General features: G+C 40.7%; 1 protein-coding gene across 1 annotated transcript in view; it reads left to right on the forward strand.

Annotated features, from left to right (window-relative positions):
* Window positions 1–243: 243 nt before the first annotated feature.
* Window positions 244–17,747, forward strand: part of IQCM (IQ motif containing M) — a 473,119-nt gene continuing 455,615 nt past the window's right edge. The window contains exons 1-3 of the mRNA XM_075543525.1: window positions 244–268; window positions 932–1,014; window positions 4,432–4,696. Of these exons, the coding sequence (XP_075399640.1) occupies window positions 244–268; window positions 932–1,014; window positions 4,432–4,696 (373 nt within the window). The remainder of the gene's footprint in view (window positions 269–931; window positions 1,015–4,431; window positions 4,697–17,747) is intronic.

Below are 17,747 nucleotides of genomic sequence, written 5' to 3' on the forward strand. Positions count from 1 at the left end.
GAGAGACCAAAAACCTAACTTGAATAATGTATTTAATTTTTACTCAATCCAGGTTCAGAGGTGGAAGTTAAGAAACCAAAACAGTCATTGTCACTGAATCAAGGCTGCCTCTCACGACCCTATAGAACAGGGCCGAGCTGTCCCTGGGAGGTTCTGGGACTGTCACTGCATAGGAAACCCCATCTTTCACCCTTGGATTTCAGAATTCTGACCTGTGGTTCACAACCCTGTAAACACGTAATCATGACGCCACCAGAGCTCCTCACTTGTAAATGTTAAATCAGGGAATAAACAGGAAATATATGAGGTGGACATCTTGAAGGATAAATGAGAATGTAGTTCTAGATAAATGCTATAGGATTTTAGACTCTCTTTGAAAGAAGAAAGAATCTGAGGAAAATGTAAATGAGATGAGTTTTTATAATAATGTTAATCATTTGTGTTGATAGGGTTTCAGTTTAATGATGTTTCTGCTTAGTATACCGATAGGGATTGTATTTTAGAGTTATAATTTTATTAGCAAATTGAGGAACTGTATATCCATATGCATTAGTCAACAGGAATGTTTTATAGATTTGATAACACCTTTTTGTGCCCAAAGTAATATGTTGCTGTTTTTTCTGCATGGTAACATTCCAAGAGTTTTCAACATTGAAGAAAGCTATTTCAATTTTTCCATCCTTTAAAAATTTAATATGCTCTGTGTTGCTTTTCTGACCATCACAAACTAATTTTTCTTTCTTTAACAGCATAATATTTGTTATAGCAGCATTTCATTAACCTTTTAAAATATCTACTTATATTTTAATAAAATTTTACAAGATTCATAACTGCCCACTATTTTAATTGTCCAGTTTCATCATTCTTATTTTAAAAGTCCATTAACTGCATTTAAAAGTAAATAAAATATTTCTCTCTGTTTCTATCTTAGATCCTACTTTAGAAATCACCAAGCAAGACTTTTTTCAAGAAGCAAAAACTCTCATTGCCCAACATTATGAGAAAATAAATGAGGTTACTACTTTGCATTTATCTAGAATTATGCTTTGTGTTTCCAGAAAACTAATTATTATTTTTGTATACTATAGTTATTACTCCAAATGACTGTATGAGTTTTAATATATGATGAGGTCTAATATAACATATGAGAAATCCTGGAGAGAATAGGAGCATATTAAATCTTCATTAAAGACAAAGGTTGCATTTTGAGATAATATTTTTAGTTATTATATCAATAATTTATATATTTATAAACTTGGAATATATTATTTAATATGCACATTTTATTACCTTTTTGATGTTTCCTTTTAGTGAATTATTATACATTTGAATTTATAATCTTAAGCAAATAGCCCTTTAAACAGTATTTAGACAAATATAAACTAGAAAATTCATTTTAGTTATATGTTTATAATATGGTTATAAAGTTGCTATAAGTAAAAAGCAATGGCTATGCTTTATTTAAACAAAAAAATACAACATGAAGTATGTCTCTTCCATGCCCTTTGCATGTCATACTTCCTGTGTGTCTTCTCCCCTCACATTGCATTAGAATTATTTACTAGTCTTGCAGCCCTTGCAAGCTGGCATTGTCAGCTTCAGTCATTGTGCTTGGCTCAGTGGCATTTGCACAGATCTGTAAGGTGAAAAGAAGGGGCGAAAGGGCAAGGGGCAGGCAAAGGAACAGGAGCGACAACACTGGTTGTGGTTTGGGGGATGAACACTTACAGGAGAGCGGGGTTGGTGCTGGAGATTCTGTCAGGTAACTTCATTCAAACCAGCTCACATTCCAGGGAGAAAGAGGAGGATTTCTGCTCCCCGTGAAGATTTCCAGGATAGGAAACCCTTTCTAGGGTCACTATGAATTGGAATCAATTTGATGGCAGTGGGTTTGGGGTTTGGAGGAATCAAAGGGACAAGTAGCTATTACACCACAGGCACCTTTGAGAAGACAGATGAGAAAACAGGATCTTAGAATTTCCAAAAAGGTTTAAAATACTTTTCAATGTTTTGGGGGGTGGAGAAGGTAGGGAATGGAGAGAGCTCTTGTAAATATTACTTTTGAATGCCCTTTGTGGCTGAGCCTGGCCGGAAAGTGATTATAATCTTATAATCAACATTTTTATATATCATTTAACTAATCATTTCCCTTACCCATTTAAAAAATAATTAAAAATTATGTTGATTCCACTCGGAGGTATAATGGGTAGAAATGTCCTAGTATGCCGAACTAAGGTGCTGTGCTCTAGAACTGGTGGCATAATGAGCTTTGCATTAGGCTGTTAACTGTGAGGTCAGCTGTTTGAATCCACCAGCTGACCTAAGGCAAAAAATGCGAGGCTTCCTTATAAAGATTTACAGTCTTAGGAGCCCACAGGGGAAGTACCACCATGCCCTATAGTGTCACTTTACGTTAGAACTCAGTGTCAGGGGGGTTTCTTTGAGTCCTAGAACTTTCACCTGCTTTAAATATATATTTAATTTTTTTAAAGTATTAAAAATAATGTTTCAGAATCCTTTCTGTAACACACTTCACTGTGTTTACATAGGCTTTGCTAATTCTGGTACTTTGAGGTTTTCTTGGATCTCCATTTTTCTTTTTGACTACACATTTATAATTTAATATATGCAACACTTTCCCCCAAATAAAATAAAATATTACCTAAAATCATAGCATATCTATTCTGATTTTGGTTTCTTGGTAAAATGTAGTACTAGAATACTAAAATCTCCTTGATTGTCATCTTGAATTGGCAGGACTTTGAATTTAACTTATCTGAGCCTAATTTTTTGTTTTTAAACTATAACTCTCTTATGGGCAGCAGAATGACTGAATTACATTAGCTACAAGTGATCTAGATTTGTATTATTTTTCAATTGCTTAAAGTGGTCAAAATTAAGGCATTTAGATAATAAAAAAATCCAAAGTATAAATGTAATGGCTAATTCGTTTGTCTGGAGATCTGACTACATGTCTTCTCATTTGTTTCCAGCAGAACAAGAAGTTTAGGGGTTTTAATGTTCTATAGACACTTGAAAAGAATTAAATTCTTATATGTCTATTTTTTTAGGGTTTTAAACAATATATAGTTTAAAAATAATTAAATCACTATTGGGGGCTTGTACAACTCTTATCACAACCACACATCCATCCATTATGTCAAATACATTTGTTTCCCTCATCATTCTCAAAACATTTGAGTCCTTGGTATCACCTCCTCATTTTCCCCCTCCTTTCCTCTTCCCCCACCCCCAAGAACTCTTGATAATTTATAAATTATTATTATTTTATCATGTCTTACACTGTCTGACGTCTCCCTTCACCCACTTCTTCACTGCCTGTCCCCCAGGGAGCAAGTTATATGTAGATCCTTGTAATTGGTTCCCCCTTTCCACCTCTCCTCCCTCCCCCTTCCCGGTATCGCCACTCTCATCACTGGTCCTGAAGGGATCATCTACCCTGGATTCCCTGTGTTTCTAGTTCCTATCTGTACTAGCGTACATCCTCCAGTCCAGCCAGATCCTTGACCTGATGTCCTGCTTTTGTCAGGACAGTCCGATTTCTAACAATTTGTCCTGCATCCCGCGGCATTTTTAAAAAGTTCCGATTTTTTGGAAAGAATGCACGACAAGCTAGGGTTTTCGGCTGCCGTGTGGCTAGTTTGCCAGGATATGAGTTTTATCAATGGTGCCCTGCTTTACCAATGTTAAAATCTGGTCACCTTATTAAGGTAGAATTGGGATCATGTTTTAAAGACACATTTTCTGATAGATGTTAAAGCTGTATTTACAGATACCACATTTGAGGAAGACATTAGTATATTTAAAACCCTACAGTTTAAAAAAAGGTAAATACAACCCTCATACTTATGAATGACTTCAGGGCCCTACATTAGGGGACATTTGAAGTATATGATTACTATCATGTCGATTGCAGGAGCCCTTGTGGCCAGCGGGTTGCCAATTGAAACCATCAGCTTCACCAAGGGAAAAAGCTGAGCCTTTCTACTCCCAGTAAAGAGCCACAGTTTCTGAAACCCACAGAGTCAATTCTGCCCTGTTCTATGGGGTCACTATGCATTGGCATCAACCCCATGGCAGTAAGATTTATTTATTTTGAGATTTTTAACATGAAGATGCAGGAGTTTGCATGGCATGGTGGAATGATCTTTGGGCTGGTAACATCAAGGTCAGTGATTCAAACCCACCAGCTGCGCAGAGGGAGAACGATGAAGCCATCTGCTCTGAGGAGCCTCAGAAATGCTGTATCGAGTTTAAATCACTCGGAATTGACTCGGTGCCATTGATTTAACTTGAGTTTTTAATCATGTCGTTTATAGCAAATGTCATCAGGTGTCATACACGTGTAAAGTAATTTGTAGATTTTATTTAGTACTAATTAATTTACATTTATTTTTGTTTCACTTGCAGAATAAAGTTCAAGGTACTTCTATAAACGTTTTTAAGAACAAACACCAGAAACCGAAGTCTGGCACGTATGTACCTTTGGAGATTAACAAAAGAGACACGGTTGATGTGACCCAAGAATTCCAGATAGCACGGAAGAATATTTTCCCCAAGGAGCTGAGCAAAAACGAACCTTTGGAAGAGTCTGCACACCAAAGACTTTTCAGGGGACTACACCCTCTCCGTGTGAAAGAAAAATGCGAGGACTCCATAGATCAATTTGCGAACGGTAAGTGTATCTGTGGAGTAAAGAAGTCCAGCAAACCATCCAGCAAAACTCTGCTGTGTTTGCAATGAACATTCCTTGTTAAGACGGAGCTCCACTTTAAAACCATAACAATGAAGGCAGGAAGCGTGCTTAATAGAGTTCTTAACCTTTGGGAACCACCAAAAGTTGAGAAGAGAGCACCCCAATGGGAAGGAGAAATTTAGGGGAACAAAGTTGGTTAACTGCATCGCCCAATCATTGTTAATGCACCTTGACTGCATGTTTGGTCGATTTCAGCCTGAAGACTTTGGCGGAATTATGTAAGTTATTCATCACCACCTGGAGTGGCTGGTATATAACATCCGAATAATAATTACTTTAGCTGGGCTTACTTAGGTGTATAGACATTCACCTGTGTCCACCCAGCGTTGTACTTCAAGGTCTTGTGGCCGTACGATCAAGGATATAGTTTTTAGGGCACATTGCCATGGGGCTTGTTTACTTTTTACCATGCTGCTAGATTTAAAATGAGTCAGCTCATAAGCAGAATTGAGGCATTTCACTACCATCAAGAACAACAACAAAAACAGGGCTGGAACTCACCTTTTGGACTTGAGGTCTTTGAATCTTTTCAGAAAATAGCATATTGACCATCAAGTCACGGTGGCAGGGGCAGCAGCAGCAAGCACGTGGGATGGCAGTGGGTTTGAGGGCTGAGGATTATGGTAGAGTAAAATATACTTCTGTATTTATCAGCAGCGCTAACAATGCTTTGCAGTCTCACCAGAGCAAGGCAGAGGTCAAGGAGCGCGGTAGCTGAAAGACAGGAGAGAAAGTGACCTCACAGCCAGCTTAGCTCAGATGAGGTGTATTGAGTGAAGAACTGTTTCCTGAACCTTTAAGACCATGATCTGCTAACTTTCCTAATAATCTCCACGATTGTGGGTATAATCTGTGTGTTCTGTGTGGTCATTGGAATGAACTATCAACCTCAAGTGACAGAGAGAGTGCCATGGGAGGGAGACATATATAACTTCACTCTCACGGGAATTGTCTTGGGCTAATGGCTAGTTTGATTGTCCTCCGCTCCTGCGTAGGCCCCATGCCATTTGCACAAGCAGTGAGAACATAACGTGTCAAGGCGCCGAAGGATAAATGAACATGCTTTGTGTTAGGAAAGGTCGTTGGGAGGCTGTGCAGCGCTGGCTTTTGAGGGACTATTGTAACATAACTGGGACTTGAAACAGTGAGCATTGGAGGCACAGTGGCTGTTCACTGAAAAACCCATCCGTGGCTCCACAGGAGAAAAGACCTTGCAATCTGCTCCTGATTACAGTCCATGAAGTCCTATGGGGTGCCTCAGTCTCTGTGAGGTGGAATTCCCACTGTGTCCCATATGCTAAACACAAAACTATGTGAATATATATATGGAACAAGTAAGTGATGCTAAGGCTGGGGGTGGGAACCTAAAACAAACAAACAAACAAACAAACAAACACCCCTCGCTGCGATTGAGTCCCTGCTGACTCATGGGCATCCGCTGTGGATTACCTAGACTGTAAATGTCATTCTCCCGTGGCTGCTGATGGTGGTTTCCAACTGCTGACCATGGGGATCACAGCCCAACGTGAAACCACTCTGCCACAAGGGCTGCAGGATGGAACATACCAGATCTTTGTTTTGGAAAAATAAAATTCGTAGCAGAGACTATGAAGAAAGAGAAAACCAGTGAGGTTGTCCAGAAAAGAGATGGTGGGGGCCTGCACTAGGGCAACAGTGATGTATGAAGGATGAATGCCACAGCATCTTATCTTGAATTTTAGTTTTCAGAGCATTCGTACTGTGTGATTTACCTTCACAAAAGAACTCTATGGTCAAATAAGTATGAAAATGCTTTTCTCTTATGGAAGATTCATATTATACTTCAGTATCATGCAAGCTCTGAGATTTCTTTTTTCTTCTTGACTGATGGATCTGTTGTAGAATTCTTGTCTTCTGCTTCAAGTTCAATTCCTGAGCTGACCCCACCACACCAAGGCAAAACACTAGAGGCATGCAACAGAACAGCAAGGGGAGCAGAAAAGAAAGTCCCGAGGGAGTACCAAAAATAGACTTTGGGGCCAGAACTTAAGAAGTCTTGGTTGTGCTGTGGTCTAAGCACAGCAGTTCAAATCCAAGAGCCATTCAGCAAAGATATTTAGTCAGTGAGGGATGTCATGTTTCGTAGTGGGGCCGGTCATGTGGTCTTCTCTGTGGATTGGCTGCTCTGAGTGGGGATATCGTCCTCAAGGCTTGGTGGGCCAGGATGTGCTCCACTCGCTCTTTCTTCCCCTTCATTTGCTCCTGTGTGTTCTGATCAGACATGTCCCTCTCCCTGAGCTGTAGCTTCAGTGCTGTCCTCTGAAGTGAATTCTTCTGTGGGGAGGGGTGGCTATCCATGTAGTTGGGATTGGGACCGGCCCCTCAGACCTCTCTACTGGTTCCTTGCTTCATGTTGCATTCACATCTTGGAACACCAGGTTGAAGTCTGGTCCCTCTTTCCCTGTGGAGATATGAACAATATCCTACCCTTGGATGGGTTAATGCCCTTTTCCCCCACCACCCATTTCTCTTTATTTTTTTTTATTCCCCCCCTCCTTTTTGGTTGGCTACCATATGTACCCCTGGATTTCACCCCAAGAATATTTGTATAGAGTAGCTTTTTCCCTGTGCCCCTTTTGCATTTCTTTTAAAGCTTACCTCAGCAGACTCATGTCGTACTTGTCCTTTTGTGCTTGGCTTACTTCACATAGTACACTTTCCTCCAGTTCTTCCCATGTGGCGATATACTTCATGCATTCATCGCTGCTTTTTAGCGATGCATCGTACTCCATTGTACGTATATACCATAATTTTTAAATCCATTCTTCTGTTGATGGAAATTGGGGTTGTTTCTAACTCCTTGCAATTGTGAACTGTGCTGCAATGAACATTGGAGCACAGATGTCTGGCCTTGGTTTGTTTCTTGCCTCTTCTGGGTTTATGCCCAATGGGGGATTGCTGGTCGTAATATAGCTCAATTTCCATCTGTTTTAGATATCGCCAAATGGATTTCCAAAGTGGCTGTACATACCTACAGGTCCACCAGCAGTGGATGAGAGTTCCTATCTCACCACAGCAACACTTGTTGGCTTTCTGATTGGCTATCTCACCAACACCAACACTTGTTGCTTTCTGATTTTTTGAATTGGTTTATCTTTGAGGGTGTCAGGTGGTACCTCATTGTTGTTTTAGTTTGCATTTCTCTATGGCTAATGATCGGGATCATTTTCTCATATGTTTATTGGCCATGCAGATTTCTGCCCCTGTGAAACTTCTGTTCAGGTCTTTTGCCCACCGCCTCTGTGCAAAAGTAGTTTTTTTTCTTTTGGGACGCGACCAGAGGACTGTAGATTTTAGTAATAAGTCCTTTGTCTGATGTGTCAATGCTGAAGATTATTTCCCAGTCCGTGGGCTCTCTTATTATTCTATTGGTGAATTCTTTTGAGGTACACAATTGTTTTATTTTCAGTATATCCCACTGGTCAATTTGTGCCTCCTCTTTGTGTCCTTCCCTATTTCTGATAGCCTATGTATTCCCTGCGCCAAAGTTCTCAGGTTTATCCCAATTCCCTTATTAGTGACCCTAATTGTTTGGGGTTTTACCTCAAGGTCTGTGATCCACCTTGAGGTATTCTTGTGCATGGAGTAAGATAAGGGTCTTGTATGACAGAGTAGTAGGATACAAGATAAAAAAACCAAAGTTTATCAGACTGCTATACACATTGGATAAGAACACAGAAGAGGAGATCAAAAAGGTGGTACCCTTCACAATAGAAAAGCACAAATAGAAATATCTAGGGATATACCTGACTAAAAGAACAAAAGATCTATATGAGGAAAACTACAGAACACAAATACAAGAAACCAAGAGTGACCTCACCAAATGGAAGAATATTCCATGCTTGTGGATTGGAAGACTCAATATAGTAAAGATATTTGTTCTGCCCAAGGCACTATATAAGTTTAATACATCTCTGATACAATTACCCTCATCTTTCTTCAAAGAAATGGATAAACTTATTATCAACTTCATATGGAGAGGGAAGAGTCCAAGAATTGCCAGAGAACTCCACAAGAAGAAGGACACAGTGGGAGGTCTTGTTCTACCTGACTTTAGTATATATTATACAGCCCCAGTGGTCAAAGCCTCCTGGTACTGGTATAATGACAGGTACTTAGACCAATGGAAAAGAACTGAAAACCCAGAAATAAAAGCATCAGCATAAAGACAACTGATAAGGGACACAAAAATATCCAATGGGAAGCAAATGCCCTCTTCAACAAGTAGTGCTGGAAAAAATGGATATCTACCTGAAGATAATTGTGAATTTTATCTGTGCTGCCATTGGCATGACTTACATAACTCGGCACTGCAGCAGAGTATGTTGATATCTCTGTCTCATGGCAATTAGGAAGCCAGAGGAGGTCAGGTATGGCCCTCCTCTCCATTTTATTTCTGTTCACGCAAGAGAACTATTGCCTAATCAACAAAAAAACCTCCATCTCCAGATTAGGGGCTTTTTTCAATATTAGGATCCTATAACTTCTTTAGACTAAGGCTATGTGTCATTTTCTCTTTCAAAATGGGATTTTTATTGAAGTTATCTTATACCTTTATCACTAGTACATCTTGCAGACTTTTGTATTTGGTCTATGCATTACTCGGCCATTAGGAGTTGAATCTCATCCTGATGGAGGAGACAATAGACAATACAACAGCTGGACTTCCTGGACTCAGAATTGGAGATAACACCTGGAGAGAGTACTTTGGATTTTCTCCTTTGGGCGAGAAAGAGAGTGTGCTGTTAGGGTACAATGATGAAGAGATAGTTGGTGTCCAAATGGCCAGATTTGGCAGAAACTGGCTAGATGCTCACCAAATGCCCATCCTCTTCTTTATAGGTACTTGCTATAAGATATTCCTCCTGCCTCTTGCAGTTAGATGGAGTGGGCGTGATTGGGTTTAATGGGCTATAATTGAAAATGTTGCACAGGCCTTCCAGGTCTGCCTTCCAGGCCTGTATGTGTGCTTTCTATAATCTATCTCTTCCCTTTGACTCCTAGATGAGGGTGAGCCCACTTCACGGACGGAGCTTTCACTCTTACACTTGTTCTGCACCCTGAACAAGAACTTTGTTGGACAAATGTAATTTGGGGTTTCACAATAACACCTCCTGACTAATAAAATTAATTCATGGGGCTGGAATTAAACCAGGAGCTATGCTAAGGGAAACTAGGACACCTAAGTATTTTATTGTGCTTTTTTAATGAACTCTATTAGAATAGTAAGATCTCAAAATACAAAGTCAGAAAAGTTTTATATCTAAGCCCTTCAGCTTACTACATGGGACTGGAATAAGTACCTTACGTTTCTATGCCTCAGTGCTGTCTTAATGTAAAACCAACAAAATGCCGCCTACATTAGTTATCTCCCAGTATTTCAAATGAACGTATGTGCATAGACAATACTGCCTGGGAGACTGAAGATAATCCTGTCCGCCAAGAGTCAGTAAATGTGTTTTTAGCTTCCATTGTATATTTAAAGTAGTCCTTAAGTTAGAAAGATAGAGTTCTACAACAGTAGAACATTTATAAAAGGACATGTTCCTGAGTGAGACAATTTAGCAACATTTTTACCAGAACAAATTAATGCAACACAAGAAGCATATCTTCATGCGACAGAAACTCCATACCTCAGTGTGAATATTGCTGTCCCCGGGCAGTGATTTTCTGGGGAGCAGAGGCTCCAAGTGCCTTGAAATCCTGCTCATGGAGTAGATTATGGTCAGAAATGATACACAGCACTGTCAGGTCTAGTCCATAAAATATCTTGTAAATTCCTTCCAGTTCACTCTGTGGCGGTTAGATTTTATGTCAGTTTGCACATGTGTAGTGGGGGAGTCTAACCTGTCAATCAGGTAACAGTCTGATGATGCCCCCTGGGAAAGGTGGCCTTTTGATAAGAGACACTAGGAACCCTTCCCCTCTTTCTCTGCCTCTTTGCCCTTCCAACTTGCTGAAACTCTGTGCCTTGGATTCATTTGACTTTGCACCCACCGACCTCTGAGCTCCCTGCTACTCTCTTCATCTTTCTTCATCATTGGCCTACAGTTATGACTCAAAATGGCACTAGCTGGCATCAAACCCATGAACGGGGCTGGCAGGTCTTCTTGATATATAATTACCTCCTTACATAAATTTCTTTCTTATACCTATGTGAATGTCCCTGGTTTTGTTTCTCTAGACAGCTGGGCCCAACACAAGCTCCTCACATCTTCATGTATAAAGACTCCCTTTTAATATTTTAAAAACAAAAGGAGATTCACACGCGAGGGAGCAATAATCGTGCTCATGATATCTGTTGATTGAAATCCTTTGTTCAGCTGATCTTTAAACATATGCATCTCAGTGTGGGAAATACAAGGTTGAAAACAACAAGGGACCTGACTCGTAATCTGCCTGGAGAAGCAAATCTAAATTAATGAATCATTTAGATACAGAATACAAAGAGGATGGGAATGAGATTCCTTGAGAATTGATATAGTCAGACCATCTGCAATCATCCAAAAAGCAAAAACAGATAAATAAACCCACTGCCATTGAGTCTATTCCAACTCATAGCAGCCGTACGTAAGGTTTCTGAGACTGTCAATCTTTAGGAAAGCAGATAGCTTCATCTTTCTCCCTCAGAGCTACAAGTAGGCTTGGACTGTCAGCCTTGTGATTAGCAGTCCGGTGCTTTGCAAAAAGGGATGAAAATGTTACGGTGCTATCATTCCAAGAATGAGATGCAGATGGAGGACCCAAGATGATGCCTGAAACAGGACCTTGAAGGCAGTAGTTGGTAGTAAATGTTACCTCGTGGCTTTTATGGGGCTGAGAGGAAGAGGGAAGCATTGGTTTATAGCATTTGATGATTTCTGCGGTGTAAATACTCTAAGTCAATTTCAAGTTAGCAACACAGTATAGCTAATTGCTGGATTGTACAGCTGTTCCTAATCAGTTCTCTTAAGAAGGTTTGATCTGATCAGCACACCACTGCTTAGCGACCATTATTTACAAAATCTCACATACGCCACTGGAAATCCTGTCAGCTCTACTCTTAGTCAAGCTACTGCTGTGACAGTATTAGAGTTTACATTTGAATTAAAATTGTAATTCATTCCTCAAGTTCTTATCTCAAAAAATGCACCTGTAATCTACTTTTGAAATGTATTTCCCAGGATTCACTGCAGTGTGACTATAAGCAAATCTTAGATATCACAGGCATTAATTCCAAAACTTGATTAAATCTGTGATAGTAGGAAGAAATGGAGATCCTGTGTGCATAGCTGGTGTATGTTCCCTGTGCTCTGGATGCACCGACAAATTCTGTCACACTGTCATCCATATCGCCCTTCAGTCCAAAGACATCAACTTTAAAAGCACCGAGAAATGACTATAAAATCAAAGTCTAGTGAATACGTTTGTGATGGGTGGGGCTATATGTCAACTTGGCTAGGTGATGCTTCTTAATGGTTTGGCACATCATATGCCATTATCTTCCATTTTATGATCGGATGTGAGTAATCAATCAGTTCAAAGGGCATTTCCTTGGGGGTGTGTCCTGCATCCAATATATATGGATATTATAATATTAAAGGGTTTTATGGGGAAATATTGAATAATGCAGGAAGTATGAAAAGAAGATGGAAGGAATATTCAGTAATGTACCAGAAAGTATTTGTTAACATTCAGTTATTGTAAGATACAGCACATAATTAAGAACCATAGTACTGACGGATGCAGTCCAAACTGGACTGATGCCATTAATGGAAAACAAGGCTTCAGGAATTGACAGAATAATAATTGCATTATTTCAGTAAACTGAGGAAGCACTGGAAACACACACTATCCTTGCCAAGAAATTCAGAAGGTCGCTATCTGATCAACTAGTTGGAAGAGGTCCATATTTGTGCTCATTTTTATTATTAATAAATCATTTTATTGGGGGCTATTACAGCTCTTATAATAATCCATACATCAATTGTGTAAAAGACATTTGAGGATATGCTGCCATCATAATTTTTAAAACATTTTCTTTCTGCTTTATCCCTTGGTATAAGCTCCCCCCATTTCAGTCCCTTCCCCACTCTCCTACCCTCGTGGACTCCTGATAAATTATAAATTATTATTATTTACATATATTACACAGTTTGCTGGTTCTCTTTGCCCATGTTTCTGTTGTTTGTCTCCCCCTCCCCCTGGGGGGGAGTACTTTATGTCAATCATGTAGTCGGCTCCTCATTTCTCCCCCTTCAAACCCCCGTTCCCGTAGCCTCCTGGTATTGCTACTACCATTACTGTTCCTGAGGGGGTTATCTGTCCTGGATTCCACGTGGCACGAGCTCTTATCTGTACCAGGGTCCATGTAAGGTAGAAATAGGGTCATGATAGTGGTGAGAGGAAGCATGAAAGATATAGAGCAGTAGTTCTCAACCTTCCTAATGCTGCAACCCTTTAATACAATTTGTCATGTTGTGGTGACCCCCAACCATAATAATATTTTCATTGCTACTTCATAACTGTAATTTTTCTACTGCTATGAATCACCATGTAAATATCTGATATGCAGGATGTATTTTCATTGTTACAAATTGAACATAATTAAAGCATAGTGATTAATCACAACAACAACATGTAATTATATATGGTGAAATATTTATTTCTAATGACAAGTAAATGAAATTTGGTCTTGAAGCATGTTGTAGCATGAGTAACAGTCCTCATGCTGTGTACTTACATGTGGGCATTTCTTTATGTGGGCGGGCCTGCCTGGAGATGGATAGAGGAGTGGTGAATTGGTTCCTAAGACCATTGGAAATATGTGTTTTCCGATGGTCTTAGGCATCCCCTGTGACAGGGTCATTTGACTCCCCAGAGGGACCGGTCATGACCCACAGGTTGAGAACCACTGAACCAGAGGGATGTGTTATGTTCCACTGGTGCTATGCCGCATCCTGGCTGACTCTTTCCTTCCTTGTGACCCTTCTGTGAGGGAATGTCCAATTACCTGTGGATGGTTTTGGGTCTCCACTCCGACCCTCATCGTTTTCATTGATATATTTGTTTTGGGGTCTGAGGTAGTTAGTTTATTGGTGTCGGACATATGGGTTAATGTTGGACTTGTGGGCTTGGGCAGCACTGGCTTGGACTGTTTTCTTGATGTGCATATAACCTTTATCTAAAACTCTTATACATGAGTTTCTGTGGATTTTTTTCTCTAATGTACCCAGACTAACACATTATGGTACCTTGTGAGTGGGGTACTGGAAAAGCAAATTAAAAGATGGTCTATAGATGTTTGTTTGACCTCTCCCTCATGGTACTTTTTCTTCTTTGTCTAGCGAGAGGTCAGATAAAGCCACACTGTTTACGGGAAAAAGAAAAGAAATATGAAAATAGAAAGCTTGTAAGCCCACTTGCTTTCAACAATTAAAATTTGATCTTTAGATGGCTTTAGGCCATGCCTGTAAAGAAAGCTTTGAAAAAATACACCCCACCTAGTGCTTTGGAGTACTCAGGAACCAATGGTTTTTGTCAGAAACAAGAAAAACTCTGGAACCATGAAGGAAACTCCCCTTTAGGACTGAATGTTAAACAGAGCCTGAGAGCAGGCTAAGATGCTTGTTAGGTGACCACCTGGATCTACTTGTTGAGTGGAATGGGGAGAAACGCAGCAATAAAGAGACGGGTTGAGTTTGGCCACTGACACCTGTGGACTTGGTTACAGGAAAAAAGAAGACAAGAGCGGGCTGACTGGTCTAAAGTTCATGACCTAGCACAAAGGGACTAGGCTTGCTGAGTGTTGGTGAAGCCCATGGTCTAAAGGCAAGGCAACCAGTGGGCACCCTGTGGAGGCTGAGTGAGGCAGCCCACATTGAGTTGACCAGAACCCGACCAGCTGGAGATTTTTGAGCCTGTGAACTGCTGCATACTGTTGCTGACTTTATGGATGACCTGTCCGGATTTGATTTTGCTTATGGATGCAGACTTCATAGGTTCCAACTGAATTGAAGACTCTTCATGTCGAAAAATATGATTGTCTTCTCAGAGCACTGAGTTGATGTAAGTGGGCAGTATATAAATTGAATACTCAAAATAGGGGGATAAAGGCATGAAGTGGTTGGCTTACAAACCTTCATAGGTGGGGGAACATACTCACAAGATTATAGGATTAAGGTGTAGCTGTTACTTAATTGCAATTGTGAGGCTAAAGAATGATGTACAGGTGTCAAATTGGCAAGGGCCTGATTGAGGTAGTTAGTTTATTGGGTCAACCTGGCCGATAAACACAGGTGGGTTTAATTGAAGGACGGAGGGATAAATGGCTCAGTGAGCCCGACCTTTGGAGTTCTCGGGTCTTGTTTTGTGATGGCCAGACCAGGGTGCAGCTGCCTTGGCTAGTTCCTTGCTTTAACTGGCAAGGGTCACTTCCTGCAAGACATTCCTGAGGAGAAGCCACATGGACCTACCCTGATGCAGCCCTGGGTGCTGGAGCACCCGGTGGAGAACCCTGCCAGCGCCAAGATGTTCACACATTCACTGACTTGGCTTTCCTCTTGCAGTCAGCATCATTGCATTTGTTTTGTGAGATGGTGGAGGACTTTATGGATTGGTGTTGGACATATGGGTTAATGTTGGGCTTGTGGACTTGGACAGCACTAGGTTGGAATGTTTTCTTGATGTGCACTTAACCTTTATATAAAACTCTCTCTTATACAGGAGTTTCTGTGGATTTGTTTCCCTAATGTACCCAGATTAACACAGGGTCTTTTGTTGCCTGATACCTGGTCCCATCAACATCTTGTGATTATACAGGCTAGTGTGCTTCTTCCATCTGAGTTTTGTTGCTTTCTGCTAGATGGCTGCTTCCTTAACTTCAAGCCTTTAAGACCCCAGATGCTGTATCTTTTAATAGCCGGGCACCATAAGCTTTCTTCGCTGTTTGTTTATCCACCCATTCTGACTTCAGCAATAGTGTTGGGAAGGTGAGCATCAAAGGATGTCAGGTTATTAGAACAAAGTGTTCTTGCATTCGGGGAGTGGTTGAGTAGAGACCCAATGCCCATCTGCTACCTTAGTACTTAACATTTGAATATAGGTACATAGACATATCCCTATTGTTATATATTAATATATTTACATATGTGCATGCCTATATTTATTCCTCTATCAATGTTTTTTGCCTCCTGGTTCTTTCCTCTTACTTTCCTCCTGTCCCATTACATGTTCAACCTTCATTCAGCTCTCAGTACTTTCTCTCGGCTACATTGCATGTGATCAAATTCCCTACATACTCCTCACCATCGATTTTAGATTTCTTATTTTTCCCTTGTCCCTGGGTTTGCTGGCTGCCGCCTTTCTCCCACTTCCTTCTCCTCTCTCTTCTCCCCACTTCCCAAACTGTCAGTCCCATTATTTTCTCCTAAGGTTTGAATATCCTGCCTGTCTTATATGGATAGACTTTAAAAACAAAACAAACAAACAAAAAACAACCTATAAATAGTTCCAGGTCTGTCTGCTGACCCTTATGAAAGTTTTCCAATCAAATCTGCTGGAGTGCCATGCTGGGCCACCAATTCTGAAGTCTATTTTGGGGATTCCTCTGGGACTTCATTGCTTTGCTCCCCTTGCTGCTCTGTTGTGCTTCTTTCGTGTTTCACTCCAGGGGAGGGGGGCGGAGGTGGGTGCCAGACCAGGCACAATTCTTGCAAGGTGTGTCCAGTGCTGTCCCCTGGGGACACTGTGGGTCAGTGAGGGGGCGTTGTGTCTCGTGGTGGGGCCAAGTCCACTGTCCTCTCTGTGCATTGACTGCTCTGAGCAGGAATGTTGTCCTTGGGGCTTGGTGGGCCAGGATGTGATTCTCTCTCACTCCCCTCTTAGTTTGCTCCTGTGCGGTCTGGGCAGCCCTGCCTCTCTCCCTGGGCTGTATCTTCAGTGCTGTCCTCTGTAGTGCATTCTTCTGGGGAGGGGGTTGACATAGCTGGGACTGGGGCCAGCCCTGCAGCCCTTTCTGTTAATATGCTGCTTCATGCCGGTATATTGCCCTTGAAGCTTGGTGCCCCGGGTTGAGATCTGGTCCCTTTCTCACTTTCCTATGGAGCCATGAATATTTTTTTTAAAAAGGTAACACAATAGAATGTTAAAATTATCAAATAATGTAATTAATATCACAAGAAGGTAACCATTTTCTGAAGGTAATTATAAAATGAATGTGATAGTATGTTTACGTGGATCTGCCCAAAACTTCCAGTTGGATTCAGAAAAGGATGTCAAATGAGTGATATCATTACTGATGTCAGATGGGTCTTGGCTGAAAGCAGAGAATACCAGAAATATGTTTACTTGTGCTTCATGCCTATGCAAAGGAGTTTGACTATGGAGCTTAAAAAACTAAGGCTAATATTGCCAAGAATGGAAAGTACCAAACAATTAATTATAAGAGCCTGTACATAGACCAAGAGGCAGCCGTAAATAAGGATCAGTGTGCATCATGGTTGTATCCTTTCTCCATACTTATTCAATCTGGAAGCTGAGCAACTAATTGGGAGAAGCTGGACTATAGGAAGGGAAAAATTAAAAATATATTATTAGGGTTGGAGGAAATTTCAATAACCACTTTCCCTATGCACAGTGTTAGCTGACTATGAAGACGGCTTGCAGCACTTACCAATGAATAGCAAAGACTACAACTTTAGTATGGATTACAACTCAATGTAAAAACAAATCCACCTCGACCAATAGACAACATTGTGAGAAACGGAGAAACATTTGAAGTTGCCCGAGATTTCATTTTACTTGAGTCTACAGTCAGCATCGTGGAAGCAGTGGTCAAGAAATCAAATGATGTATTGCAATGGAGACACCTCTTGTTATAGACTTATTTAGAGTGCTAAAGAGAAGAGATGTCACTTTAAAGACAAATGTGCTCCTGACCGGAGCCTGTGGT

This window comes from Tenrec ecaudatus, chromosome 3 (genome assembly GCF_050624435.1).
Source record: "Tenrec ecaudatus isolate mTenEca1 chromosome 3, mTenEca1.hap1, whole genome shotgun sequence".
Classification (NCBI taxonomy): Eukaryota; Metazoa; Chordata; class Mammalia; order Afrosoricida; family Tenrecidae; genus Tenrec; species Tenrec ecaudatus.